This window comes from Natrix helvetica, assembly GCF_964273705.1.
Source record: "Natrix helvetica genome assembly, chromosome: Z".
NCBI lineage: Eukaryota > Metazoa > Chordata > Lepidosauria > Squamata > Natricidae > Natrix > Natrix helvetica.
The window spans coordinates 117,346,543-117,361,988 of NC_138554.1; the positions used below are offsets into that span (position 1 = coordinate 117,346,543).

The 15,446-nt window shown below is 35.2% G+C and overlaps 1 protein-coding gene across 2 annotated transcripts in view; it reads left to right on the forward strand.

Annotated features, from left to right (window-relative positions):
• CFAP69 (cilia and flagella associated protein 69) overlaps positions 1–10,449 on the forward strand; it is a 45,800-nt gene extending 35,351 nt beyond the window's left edge. The window contains exons 16-23 of one of the 2 annotated variants that reach the window (XM_081932262.1): positions 163–244; positions 3,321–3,513; positions 4,711–4,848; positions 6,158–6,234; positions 6,932–7,129; positions 7,391–7,477; positions 7,907–8,011; positions 9,820–10,449. In XM_081932262.1, the coding sequence (XP_081788388.1) occupies positions 163–244; positions 3,321–3,513; positions 4,711–4,848; positions 6,158–6,234; positions 6,932–7,129; positions 7,391–7,477; positions 7,907–8,011; positions 9,820–9,996 (1,057 nt within the window). In that variant the 3' untranslated portion in view covers positions 9,997–10,449. The remainder of the gene's footprint in view (positions 1–162; positions 245–3,320; positions 3,514–4,710; positions 4,849–6,157; positions 6,235–6,931; positions 7,130–7,390; positions 7,478–7,906; positions 8,012–9,819) is intronic. The other variant, XM_081932263.1, reaches the window with a different exon arrangement.
• Positions 10,450–15,446: the final 4,997 nt, after the last annotated feature.

Sequence of the window (15,446 nt, forward strand, 5' to 3'; positions counted from 1 at the left end):
ACACAACAATGTGAAAATGCTTTTTGTATATTTTGGACTTTGCATATGGATAATTATATAGAAATATTCTCCATTTGCAGCTTGATAATGAAAATAATACATTGACAGTATAAAGTTTAAATTGAAAGTATATCCTACACACTGAAAATATTTTTATTTAAGGTGCTGTATCATGGGTTGCACTATTTTAGAAGACTATTTTCTGGAAAAAGAAGGCCTCTTTACTCTATTAGATTTGCTTTCGGTAAGTACTATTACTTACATAAAACTGGATAAAAATAATAAGTATATTGTTACTGAATTTTCTTAAAGTATTATAAAGCATCATTAAAATATTTGAATAAATACATTATTTTTCTTAATATTAAATTAACACTTTTTAACATGCATATATATGACACCTACATTAATATAGTACAAAAGAATATTTTTTAAAAATAGTTGACTATATGAAAAAATACATGAAGGACTCTATAGCAAACTATGTAAGAAAAAGGGAAATAAAGCAAAATGAACATAAAATCCTTTGCAAAAGAGCAAACTGAACTAAACAGTCAGAAAATGCATGCATGTAATTTATACCTAATTCTAAATATAAAAGGAAAAAACTCAAAGAAAAAAAAAATTGTTATGCTGTTCAGTCTGATCACTGCATCACAAATCTAAGGCTGAAGGATGACAAATTTCAATACGTCAGCTTCATAGTTAGATAACAAGGTTCCTTCCATAAGTGCATAATCATGTTTTGCAACTATTCTTGCTCAAGATGATCAAGCAATGATATATAAAGATAATCAAGCAATGAATCTGCAAACACCTAGAGGCAAACAAAATCATAACCAAAACCCAACATAGATTTGTCAAAAATAGACCATGCCATACAAATCTTACTGCATTCTTTGACACAGTGACAAAATTAGCAGACCAGAGAAATGCTACGGATATAATTTACTTGGCTTTCAGTAAGGCGTTTGATAAAGTAGACCACAACCTACTACTTGAAAAGATAGAAAAATGTGGATTAGACAATCACCACAGATGGATTCATAACTAACTGCACTCATCATGTAATCTTCAAGGGAATTGCATTTACATGGAGGGAAGTATGCAGTGGTAGACCAAGGTTCTATCTTAGGCCCAGTATTCTTCAATATCTTCATAAATGATGTAGATGAGGCGATAAATGGGTAACTCATCAAATTTGCAGATGACACTAAACTGACAGGAATAGCCAATATTCCAGAAGATAGACTTAAGAAACAGAAGGATCTTGACAGACTTGAACATTGGGTGTTATCTAACAAAATGAAAATCCATGGTGAAGAAAGTAAGGTTCTACATTTAGGCAAGAAAAACAAAATGAACAGGTACAGTATATGTGGTACCTTGCTCAATAGTAGTAACTGTGAGGGGGATCTTGGAGTCCTAGCGGACAATCACTTAAATATAAGCCAACAGTGTGCTGAAGCGGCCAAATAAAGCCAACACAGTCCTAAGCAGTAACGGATAGATAGAATCAAGATCATGTGAAGTGTTAATCCCACTCTATAATGTCTTGGTAAGACCATACTTGGAATACTACATCCAGTTTTGATCGCTTTTAAGAAGACCATTTGTCTGAAATGATGTAGGGTTTCCTACCTGAGCAAGGGGTTGGATTAGAAGATCTCCAAGGTCCCTTTCAACACTGTTATTCTGTTAAATTCTTTACATATTAAAATATGCTAGAGTTTGTAGATTTAGTTTAACAAAATATTAAGATTTTTAACCCTCAGGCTTTTTTTCTAAAAACACAATCATAGTTATCTAAATAATAAGGTATTACAAGAAATACTGTATAGAAGCAACGTAAAATAAATAATTAAGTCAGCACACTCATAGTGTTTACCAAAATTAAAACTGACTCCGTCTGTAGCATATTAAACTAACCTTCAGAAAGATCTAACCTTTTAAAAATGTCTTAGGTTTCCTTTGCTGAACATATTTGAATTTTTAGTCATAAGAAATATATCTAACATTGCTTAAAGGCTAAAGCCATTTAGGATACTCTTGTATATTGTCTAAATTGAAGATTGTTTTTGTTTTAAATCAGTAATAAATTGTCAATTGTCTTAGTAAAGGCCTCCTCAAATATTTTCAATGCCTCTCATATTTCAGAGAATACAAGATAATTGAGTTCAAACAATGTATTTTATATTGTTTGAAACCAAAACTTTACAAAATTTTAACTTTATTCTCAGTTAAGAAAATTTTTCATTAAGAGACTGTGAGCATTTTATATTAATCAATAAAACCAATAATAGTTTTTACAGTTCTTCAATCCTTCAATTGTGTTTCACACTCCTACTTCAGGACAGTAAAAAGGGATGAAAATTATAGTCAGATATATTCCTATTCTGTGCCAAAGTAATGCTGTGTTATAGAAATTATACATTTAAAAGCGCCAGTGTGGTGTAATGTTTGAGGTTTCGGATGATTAGGGATATTTAAGTTCCAGTCCATTCTCAACCACTGAAGTTGCCTGGATAACTTTGGGCTGGATTTTTGCTGTCTTGAGCTCCTGTGCAAAAAGTGGGATATAAATCAACCAGATATATTTCCTTCAAGAAAAAATGTCTTGAAACCATGCAAGCATATTGAACTTATTACGATAATACTTTGCAGATACAATTGTACATTATATGCTTTATTGAAAACCATATAATTGGGTTTCAGAAAGCTTAGCATTCTTTAAAAAAATATTCCCTAAAATGAAGTAAAGAATAGAAGTAAAAGTTTTGCTAGGATTTAAAATATGTATCATCTATTGTTGTCAGAGAAAAGAAGATTTCATACAAGATTGGGGGGGGGCATAAATGCAAAATACATCATTAGCACCTGAACTAATTTTTCATGGAATTACTTCAGGACATATTTGTAAAACAATGAAAGTTAGAAATGTTTAACTTATCTAAAATGGGCACAAATATTCTTTGGAGTTAAAATTTTCTAGATATTATATCTAATGCCATGCCCTTAAAATTAATAATATTTGTTTCATATATTTCCAAAATATTGTTCATACTTCCCAAAATAAACAGTTATACATTTCAACATGAATTTAAATTTCTGTGGTCTCTAATGTTCATAATTTCAAGTTACAAAGAGCTTCTCATACACTTGATTGTTATGGAGAACTCTTATGTTAAAATCTGTCTATATATTTGAATTCCTGTAGTTAATATAGGAATTGGATGAAGGATAATTATTTTTAAAAATATCTTAGGTCTTTGGTTATTTCATTCTTAACTTCTCTTCTTCTCTGTTTTATTTTTGTGAAGTTAAATCAAAAGAATGTCTGTAACCTAATTCTTGGAATATTAGTTGAATTTTGTGATAATCCTAAAACTGTATCCCATATCAATATATGGAGAGGGAAAAAAGACCAAACAGCAGCTAATTTATTAATAAAGCTATGGAGACAAGAAGAAGAAGAGATGGGAGTGAAACATGATAAATCTGGAAGAATTGTTGGTAAGTACTCCTTTTATTTTATCTCATGAACAACCATAGTCTGAAGATAATCCTAATTTTTCAGGTTTTTAAAATCCAACATAGATACTATGTTACTTTAGTCACACATAGATGTGACTAAAATTGTTTTTTAATGCTTTGAGAAATTATGGGTAAATTGGTCATTTAAAAAGTTGGATAGGAAAAGGCTTGATTTGAATATGCAGGTAGTTGTGGTTAACCACTGGCAAAAATAACTTGATCGCATCAATTTATAACAGCAGTTCCAATAGCAGTTGTTAAGCAAATTGCACACCAACATTAAGAGCAATACCACATGACTGATTTCCTGCTGGGTTCCCCATTGCATTTGTGGGAAGCTGACAGTAAAGATTGCAAATAATGATCACATGACTGTGGATACTGCAGCTGCAATAATTGTCCACCAGGTTACAAAGTCCCCAAATTATAATTGTAATTGCAGGAACATGCAACAGCCGCAATTTTGAGGACCCGTCATAAGGTCTCCTCATTCAGTTTGGTCATAACTTCAAACAGTTGCTTCAGTGAGCGATAGCTAAACAAGGACTATTTGTACCAGAATCATTAATTCATTTATATTTATTTGGGCACATATCTCATTAAAAAATCACTGGGTGGCATATGATAAAAACATAAAACGGTAATATACAAAAGCAATCAGCAAATCCATAAAATTTTAAAATTCAGATTAAAAAGCAAAGGGGGGGCAGCAGGCATGAACAGAATGGAGGTATCTCAACAACTCACTTATGTTTTTCACTATAAACCTTTATAGACATATGGACTATTATTAAAAAGTCATAGTTCATCTCTGAGGAAGATGGACAGCTACAAAATATAAATAAATAAATATCCATGTATATATATTTTATCTATGACTGAACTTAAGAATCGTGCTTGGTTTTCACTATAATTAGTTAAATCAGAAACAAGCTGTACTTTCTGAAAATGTACCAATATATTATTTTAAAAAGTAAGAACATCATCAGTTTCCTAGAAAATAATGATTTATACCAATGAAGATACCAGAATGTGATACAATAAATATGATTTCCTAACAAATGTTCTGTTCTTTCTAAAACCTTTATTTTTAAAAAAAAAAATATAGCAGACAATTAACATTTCACTATTATAGTTGCTGTAGGCTTTTTAATGAGTTTTCTTTTAATGCCATAGATACAAAGAAACCACTAATTGGCCAGTTCCAAAAAACACAAGAAGTAATTCCAATGCCTGCTAGCTGTCCCACTATTGCTGTCATGGATGTTGCTGAAAATATGAGAGCAAAGATTTATTGTCTAATATGTAAATTAGGTAAGGCTCATGAGCTTTCACCCCAAAATTGCTTTTCAATGTATTATTGATAGTGAACAAAAATAATAGAATTTTTTTGACACAAGACAACTTTAATAAAAACCAACCAAAAATTGTAAGGATTATAGTTGAATTGCTATTACAAAACATTAGTAATAAAATTGTCAGATGCCCACTGAAGATGCTTACTGTATGTACTGTATATTTATTATGTAAAAAAACATTCTGCAAGTACAGATAATTCTCAGTTAACAATAGTAATTGGAACTGGAGTATCCATTGCTAAATGATATACGGTGTGTCAAGTACGGATGTACAAGCATGGTGTCATGGGACTGCATTACTTAGTGACAGCAATCCCTATTCCAATATTACCTGAATCCCACCAGTCATTGCACAAAGTTCCATCCCAACCTAGGCCATTCCCAGCTTGGTCCATCTCAATCACGAATCTCAGTAAGGTAACGGATTGCCATCTCTTCAGCTTCCTCACCCACCTATATGTCTTATTTTTTGCTTACCCTAGAGAGTGGCATGCAGCCCTGACAGTGCTGATAGGGCTGAGGCTGAAGTAGCTACCCAGGGCTTCAGCAATCTCAGCTGCACGCTGTTGTCTGCATGCTGTTGTATACTTCAGCTGACAGCAATGTACTACCACTGCTAGCTGCCTGAGCAGAAAACTAAGTCTGGAAATTTGGAAGACCTCAGAAGTATTGCAGAAAGATGGCACTCAATTTGGATAAGAAGCTACTCATACAGGGCAAGGCTGGATGTATGTAGTTAGTAATGGGAGAAAGAAACTGGAAAAGGTAGGATAGGAGTAACATGGCCTGCAGAGCATACAGCATTGGGGGCAGCTGTTTATGTTTTGCTATAGTATTGGACTGAGTGCCTGAGGCGGCACTCTTTGGTAGTAGCACTCTTTCATATTGGCTTGTGCTGGCAGTACTGAGGCTGACGTAGCGAGATTGCTGAATGCCCTGGACCTCTATGTCAGCCCTAGTGCCCCTGTCACAGCCAAGAAGTCTACTTGCAGTGTAGTCAAAAGAGCAGAGGTATAGAGATATGGGGTGGGGAGAGTTAAAACGCCTGTATTGTAAGAACAGGTGGACTGCTCAGCATCTGAGTTCTGATCACATGACTGTGCAGCCTTAATTTTGGGGGTCAGACATTAAGTATCAATCATCCAGTATTGCTTGGTGGGAAAAACTTCATTTCGTTATTGTGTGCATTCTACATAGGTATTAGACAATGTTAATATTTTAAAAATAATGTTGCTTTTAAAATAACAATTGATACATTACTTCAGGTTTTGAGAACTTGCCTGGACTCAGTGCGCGAGATTTTGTTACACTTGCTATTATACGCAGGTACCTAGACTTCAAGGTAAGTACCATAACTAGTCATTTATTGTTTCATTGGTGCAGTTAGTAGATGTGGAGAACTATGTTTATTTCCTAATTTTAATATTTCCAAATATTTTAACGTTAAAAAATTAACTTAATATTTGCTTCCAACATATATCAATATGCAAAAGTTTTCTTAGTGAATTAATACCTGACCTATATTGTTTGAAAGTAGGATGATAATATCATTGGTAAAAACTAGAAGATATTTTAATCAGTTTTGTTACAAAGATTTCTAATTCTTGATGTTAGACAACTGAGTCTGTTAGTTTTATATTATAGTTTTTCAGGTGACCTGTAACAAAAATTTTAAAAAAGCAAATGTAGGTTAAGAGTGAATAGTTGATGCAAAGTAAAAATCCAATGCTCTAATTAACCTGCAGAGATTTGATCAGTTAAAGGAACTGCCTACTTCATTGCATCTGTCAGTGTAGAGCAAGAAACAACATTGTTTTATTCAACTTTCATACCATAGTTTTAACAGCTCCTTGAGTTGCAGTGGCACACAGGTTGTTAAAGAATTGTTGAGTTTTGCTTTCCAAAATTTCTTGGAAATTATTTCTTGACAAATTTCTCCAATGCTACTTGGATAGTGAATAGTTTATTGAGCTAGGGAGAGAGATTAATACGATATTGATAGTCCTTTAAAATATCTTATTTGTTTATAATACATAAAGGTTGGTGAGATCTGGGATGAAGTATGTGCAGAACTTAAAAAAGAAAAATTTAGACCAGTGACACCTGACCAGGAAGCATTACAGCTTATTACTGAAGCCCTTGAAAATGTTGGAAAGGTTGTAGTCTCTATCCAAACTGAGATGCTAGAAACCCAGCAGTTTCAAGAACTTCAGGAGGAGGAAAAATGTTATGGGAGGGTAAGTTTGTGCCACGATAATTTATTTAGAAATAACTACTATGGCTAATTAGAATGTTACCTCTTTAATGCTGTGACACTTTTGTGGAACATATGTATAATATGCTATATGAACTTTAGGATAGAAAGCATTTGCAGGTATATAATGACTTGAACTTTATCCTTTGCTAAACTATAAGCTAAGATTTTCTTTAAATACTTTTTCCATTAGAAAGACTTCTAAAGTAATAAAAATGTTTTCTTCTCTTGTTTTTCATTCTAGATTCATTCTCTTCATAAACAAAGGGAAATAGTCAATAAATCTTGGGAAAATTTCTTAGCTCGGACATCAAACTACGAGGCTTTGAAGGTAAGAAAGTATTCAGTAAACTTCACCATGGATGAGTATATTTCAAATTCATATTTCTCTAAATAACTAAATTAATAGTTTACTAGTGAAGCCATTACACTATTAATTGGTATTTATACTTTAAAAATAGATTGAATATTAAGAATATGGAAAAGCATGTTGAGAATAAGCAATGAATAAATAATTTCTAGAATCTGGGCATAAGAATTCTTTTGAGTTTTATTATAGTTGTTGACAAGGTGTGGCTATTTTATATAGCATGCTTTATTTGTAGCATAACTATTTACATAGTCACATCACTTTGGTTCAGAATTGATTCTTAGAAAAGTATGGTTTGAAATATTCTCCCATGTATCATTCTGACATTAAATTTCTCATTAACAAAAGCTAATTTACCTATGAACTTATATTTTTCAAATTTTTTGTTAGAAAGCAAAAAGACTTCGAGAAAAATCTATAGAAAACTCTAGACCAAAGATAAAACACTACAATGCAACTTTCCATCCAACTGACATTAAAGGCCTAAATACAACTGTAAGTAAAATTCTTAATTGTTCATTTCTAATCCAAATTAAAGCAATTAATTTTTTATTTTATTATTTAATTACATCCTACTTTTATTATTTTTATAAATAACTCAAGATAGAGAACATATTTAAGACACCTCCTCCTATTTTCCCTATCAAAATTACCCTGTGAGGTTAGTTGGGCTAAGATAGAGTGATTGGCCCATCCATCTGGCTTTCATGGCTAAGGCAAAACTTTGAATTCATGGTCTCCCACTTTCTATCTTGGTGCATTAATCACTAGACCAGTGGTTCTCAACCTTCCCAATGCCGCGACCCTTTAATACAGTTCCTCATGTTACCATAAAATTGGTGTCTCAGTTCTTAAGACCATCGAAAATATGTATTTTCCGATGGTTTTAGGCGACCCCTGTGAAAGGGTCGTTCGACTTCCAAAGGGGTCGCAACCCACAGGTTGAGAACTGCTGCACTAGACCAAACTGTTTAAATCAAATATTTAAGCATAAATCACTGGGGTGAAAAGCTACCAGTTCAGACTGGTTCACCCGAACCATTAGTAAAAAAACACTACAGTTTCGGTGTGAACCAGTATTTTCGATCACCTGTCATGCACAATTTATTTTAGCTAGAATCATTGGATATCCTGCTTTCTAGCTAATCTAAATTGCATGGCACAGCAGATTCCCCTCCCACTTCCCTCGCTCGCTGTTTTCTTAGTTTTGCAGGCTTGGAAGACTTCAAAATGTTCCTTTTTTAGCACTGCGCAGTCACACTTCAGACGTGCATGCATGCAAAATAGCAGACTTCAGAGGATTTCAACGCTGTCCAAAGGTGCTTTTTTCAAAAAGCAACTGGACTTTCTTTGAAGAACATAGCTGAAGAAGCTTCTTGGATGAGAAGCAAAATGTCTTCAAAGAAAAACCAGAAAGTCCAGTTACCTTTGGGGAAAAAAAGTACCTTTGGGACAGTAGTATGTAGCTTTCTTTTAGGAAGGCATTTCCAATATACTACTTTAGTTTGTTAAAATAATTATATTAAAGTTTATTTTTATTCACTTTATAAATTGGATGGTTGGTTTAAAAATATTAAATAATTGACTTTTGTGCAAAAAACCTCTAATATTTTCCTCCTGTCTATAACTGTTGTAAAATATTTTGATTTGAACATTAAATATAAATTAGAATATAGATGTGATTGTATGCATATGTAATGCTTTTGAATCTTTTTAACATATACAAACACACACATGAATATAAAAATACAATCTATTAGATTATATACTATTAAAAGTAGAATATTTAATACCTTTCTTTATTGGAGTGAGGAAATAATGCTGATCGGTGACTGGAATAAAGATCCTACTATAGTGAGAAGAAGCAGTTCTTAGAAGTCCACAAAAGACATAGGGAGAAATACATGTAACAACAATAGTTTATTGATCTTAGCAAGTGCAATATACAAATGAAGAATTGGCTATCCTATCTCCTACCTATTTGTCTATCTATTGAAAATGACAATTTACTTTTTAGTCAGTATTGACTTTTTAAATTATGTTAATATAAATAATACACTTTTAATAAATAATTCAAACCTAAGCTATAAAATAAGCATATATTTTTGAAACAAAAGTGTGATTTTGATAAAATAGAGTGATTAATAAGAAACAAACATTTTAAAAGTCAATTTAATCAAACTTGGCCTTTCAGAATATTTTTTTAAAGCTTCCAATCTCTTAGTTTCTCTGGAAAACAGAAGAGAAACCGAACTCTTGTTTTTGTTTTTTCAGATTATTGAGCAACATTTTTATTTTTGCAGGTTGCATCTGGTCGCTTAGTAACAGTGGAAAGTACACCTTCTGAATTAATTGGAGGGCCACTAGCTGATACAGATCTTGCACTGAAAAAGCTTCCAATTCGTGGAGGAGCCTTAAAAAAATTTGATGGAGTTAAAGTAGTAGATTCATTCAAGAAAAGTTCACTAACTGTGAAATAAATGTTGCGCAATGCTGATATTGACAGTTCTGCATAGTTCTGAACTTAGAGTTTGATTAATATATAAGTGCATCGTAATGGCCTTGATAAAATGTTATCGTTAAATAGCATATACTTGAATCTATGGATGCATATATACATATTCATGTATAATAATCTGAAATAATGTGGACAGCATTAATATTCTAACTAATAAATCTAATACATTATGAAGATCAGTTATGTCTAATCTTTGCCGAATTAACTCAATTTGAATTCTGTGACTGAGTACTAACTAAGATGCATTTAACTCTGTGTATTATGCTGTTTATGCTAATAAACATCTGAAACATAAAAAGAAGGAATAATGACGTTTAAGGAATAAAATGAAAGTACCATTGGTAATCACTGTTATAATTCAGCAACTGCTTCCTAATAAGATGAATGAGAGAAATGCTGGAACGTGATGTGTGTTGCAGAGTTATTAAAGGTTTTTCTAAACTTTCATTAACAAAGTGGATGATTCATTGATTACCCTTATATGCATCTTAGTTCACTTTCAAATGTAGATATTGGGATCAAAGACATCAAGAGTAATATCTTTTCAGGGAAAATCATGATCAAAATAACCTCAAATACTGAGAACTATATTGCCTTTCCATGGAACTTGTTTCATGTAGAAACTCTGAGTCATAATTCACTCACAAACATTTCATTATTTTTTACTCTTGGACAACATCATAGAATAAAGTATTTATAAACTACCATGTTTATTGATGAATTAGATCATAAGAACATGGTGAACATTTTAAAATGTAGATAATGCGGTGTCTGCTAGCAAGGGATTTAATTTGTTAGCAGACATCTTTTCATAGATACAGACATGAATTTTTACAAGTAGCGGTGTATCTTATGAACTTTGAGATATAAAAGTATGGTGATATATAAGAATTTTGACATTGAACTTAGAAAATTAAACTGAATATTCACAATTGAAACATAAATATTATCACAAATATTTATACAAAGAAAATAATTAATTAACTCACATATTCCACCATGGAACTATCAGAATATTCATAATGACAATTGATCAGGGAAAGGTGAACATAAAAAGTGATATCTTTCTCATCAGGAATGGAAGAATGTAGCCTGGGGAATATGAACCACAAGGGATTCTTTTGAGTTTCATTTGAGAGTTATTGTCTGGAAAGGGGGAAATTTTAGAAGTTTTAAAAGCCTTTCAGAAGTCTTTCAGAAAAAAATAATAATTCAGAATGCATATATATATATATATATATATATATATATATATATATATATATATATATATATATATATATATATATATATATATATATATATATATATATATATATATATATATATATATATATTATAGGGATGTGGGGGCTCAGTGGCTAAGACATTGAGCTTGTCAATCAGAAGGTCAGCAGTTCAGCCCTTCAAATCCCTAGTGCCACGTAAGAGAGTGAGCTCCCGTTACTTGTCCCAGCTTTTGACAGCCAGTTTGAAAACACATTAAAATACAAGTAGAAACATAGGGACCACCTTTGGTGGGAAGTTAACAGTGTTCCTTGCACCTTCGGCATTTACGTCATGCCAGCCACGTGACCACGGAGACGTCTTCGGACAGCACTGGCTCTTCAGCTTTGAAACAGAAATGAGCACCACCCCCTAGAGTGGGAAACAACTGCCACATATGTGTGAGGGGAACCTTTACCGTTACCTATATATATATATACCTTTCAAAAGAAAGGAAACAGAAATCTGTATTTCATTCCAGCTGGTTACAGCAATTTCAAATTGCTGAGTTTATTATGCTGGAGAAATGGGCAGAGACCTGACAGAGTCTTGTGTTTAAAAAAGACTATAGTCTGAATGAGTCACCAGGCTAAAAACTGGAAGACACTGAGTTATAGTTCCCTGACTTTGGGCAAGTTCCTCTCTTAGGATGGAGGCAGTGGCAAATGAAACCTTGCCAAGAAAACTGCAGGGACTTGATCAGACCGTCACCAGGATTTAACACTGGCTCTAAAGCATTAAAAGAAAAAAATAACTCTTTAGATGTTGGGACATGTATTTTCTTCTGATCTTGGGAATTTTATTTTCAGATACCACCTCCCCAGGATATTTTATACAATACAATACAATAGCAGAGTTAGAAGGGATCTTGGCGGACTTCTAGCCCAACCCCCTGCCTAGGCAGGAAACCCTATACGGTTCCAGACAAATGGCTATCCAATATCTTCTTAAAAACTTCCAGTGTTGGGGCGTTCACAATTTCTGGAGGCAAGCTGTTCCACTGATAAATTTTTCTAACTGTCAGGAAATTTCTCCTCACTTCTAAGTTGCTTCTCTCCTTGATTAGTTTCCACCCATTGCTTCTTGTTCTATCCTCAGGTGCCTTGGAGAATAATTTGACTCCTTCTTCTTTGTGGCAACCCCTGAGATATTGGAACACTGCTATCATGTCTCCCCTAGTCCTTCTTTTCATTAAACTAGACACACCCAGTTCCTGCAACCGTTCTTCATATGTTTTAGCGTCCAGTCCCCTAATCACCTTTGTTGCTCTTGTCTGCACTCTTTCTAGAGTCTCCACATCTTTTCTACATCGTGGCGACCAAAACTGAATGCAATATTCCAAGTGTGACCTTACCAAAGCATTATAAAGTGGTTTTAACACGTGATCTTGATTCTATCCCTCTGTTGATGCTGCCTAGAACTGTGTTGGCTTGTTTGGCAGCTGCTGCACACTGCTGGCTCATATTTAAATGGTTGTCCACTAGGACTCCAAGATCCCTCTCACAGTTACTACTACTGAGCAAGGTACTACCTATACTGTACCTATGCATTTTGTTTTTCTTGCCTAAATGTAGAACTTTACTCTTTCACCATTGAATTTCATTTTATTAGATAGTGCCTAATGTTCAGGTTTGTCAAGATCCTTCTGTATCTTAAGCCAGTCTTCTGGAGTGTTGGCTATTCCTGCCAGCTTGGTGTCATCTGCAAATCTGATGAGTTCCCCATTTATTCCCTCTTCCAAATCATTAATGAAGATGTTGAAGAGTACTGGGCCCAAAACAGAGCCTTGGGGTATCCACTGCATGCGTCCCTCCATGTAGATGCAGTTCCATTGAGAACTACACGTTGAGTGCGGTTGGTCAGCCAGTTACAAATCCATGTGGTGATGATGCTGTCTAACCCACATTCTTCTACTTTATCTAGTAGTAGGTTATGGTCTACCTTATCAAAAGCCTTACTGAAGTCCAAGTAAACTATATCAACGGCATTCTTCTAGTCCACTAATTTTGTCACTTTTTCAAAGAATGCAATGAGATTAGTCTGGCATCATCTGTTTTTGACAAACCCATGTTGGCTTTTGGCTATTACTTCGTTTGCTTCTGGGTGTTTGCTAATTCTTTGCTTGATTATCTTTTCCATAATCTTTCCTGGTATTGAAGTCAGACTACTTTCATTCATTTGTTGGCTACTTATTTATGTCTCTAGCTGTTCTACACTCATATTTGATACAATGATCTTAATCTGGAATAGAGTATATTCCTGATCATTCTGGCATGACTTCTTTCAGTGGTCATATATGCAAATTGATGATTATGGTGTGAGTTTTCATTAATCTGTTCACTAGCCATGTAGTGAATATGTTCACACCATTTATCTTTTGATCACACACGAATCCTTTTAAATATAGATAAACTCTATATGTCCTTCCTTTGTTTTTGTTTTTTGCCTTTGCCGAACAAATTACTATGTCACCTTCAGATGATCCCTAAGGATCCCCAAACAGTGAGGCTGAAGTGGGATTAATAGGATTTATCCTTCCCTCCGTCCCTCCCTCTCTCTCTCTCCCTTCGTCCCTCCCTCCCTCTCCCTCTTTCTTTCTCCTGTCCCTCCCTCCCCCCTCTCTTTCTCCCTTCCTGTGAAGAACCCCAGAAGGTCTTTGGTAGGATGAAGAAAAGCCAGGCATTTTTTCAGTGGAGAACATATCCATTGATCATCTGGCATTCTTAGAGCTGCACTATTGATTAGCTTAGCCTGGGCAGGGATAGCTAGCAGCACTTTCAATAAACTCTCAATTCAAACTCAGTGCATTTGAGGATCTCCAAACAGTGAGGATGTACTGGGAGTAAAAGGGTTCACCCTTCCCTCCCTCCCTCCCTCTCTTTCTTTCTCCTTCCCTTTCTCCTTCCTCCCTTCCTGTGAAGAACCCTAGAAGGTCTTTGGTAGGAGGAAGAAAAGACAGACATTTTGAAACAGAGAACATGCCCATTGAACATCTGGCATTCTTAGAGCTCCTCTATTGATTAGCTTAGGCTGAACAAGGATAGCTAGCAGAGGTCCATGCCAGAGGTCTTCAAACTTGGCAACTTTAAGACTTGTGGACTTCAACTCCCAGAATTCCCCAGCCAGCTGAGCTGGGTTCTGGGAATTGAAGTCCACAAGTCTTACATTTTCCAAGTTTGAAGACTTCTGCTCCATCCACAGTGGATCCTCAAATGGTGAGGATTTATTTATTTCTCCCTTGAAGCCACCACCACCCCCGTCAGCACATTTTTGCTCCCAGGGGGCTACAGGGAGGCTAGCTAGGCTTGCTAAAATAGGCCCCCATGCCCTATTTGGACCTAGCAGGCCTCCCTAAAGCCCCCTGGGAGCCAGAATGGGGCTCGTGGGGGTCCTGGAAGGGGTGGGGAGAGGTAAGGTTGCGAGCCCGGTGGGGATGGTGGGGGATGCAGCACGGATGGTGGAGGGGGGCCTAGCAAGACTTACCTGTAGGCAGGAGGAGGAGGCACTCCGTTGGGGCACAGGGAAGGCACGACATGGCAGCTTAGGCAGGAAAGCTGTCTGGGAGGTGAGGTGTGATGGGTGGTGTGGGTGGTGTGGTGTGGTGTGAGCAACCAGGGAACTGGTTCAGGGGCATGGCAGGCCTGGGTCACTGCTGGTTCCAGCACCGAGGCCGCCAAGTTATTACCTATTTCGCCAAACCGATCCAAACCGGTAGGAACCCACCCCTATGCTGGAGCCTAGCTTGTAAGATTTTGAGCATAACTTTGCCAGCATGTGAAATGAGTGTAATGGTGTGGTAGTTTGAACATTCTTTGGCATTGCTTTTCTTTGGAATTGGAATGTAAACTGACCTTTTCCAATCCTGTGGCCACTGTTGAGTTTTTCAAATTTCCTGGCAAATTGAGTGTAGCACTTTTACTGCATCGTCTTTTAAGATTTTGAATAGCTCAGCTGAAATGCTGTTACCTTCTCTAGCTTTGTTGTTGCTCAGACATCCTAAGACCCTTTTGACTTCACATTCCAGGATGTCTGGCTCAACGTCAGTGACCACCCCATCGTGGTTATCAGGGACATTAAGCTGGTTCTTGTACAGTTCTTCTGTGCAATTATGCCACTTCTTCTTTATCTCTTCTCCCTCTGTTAAAT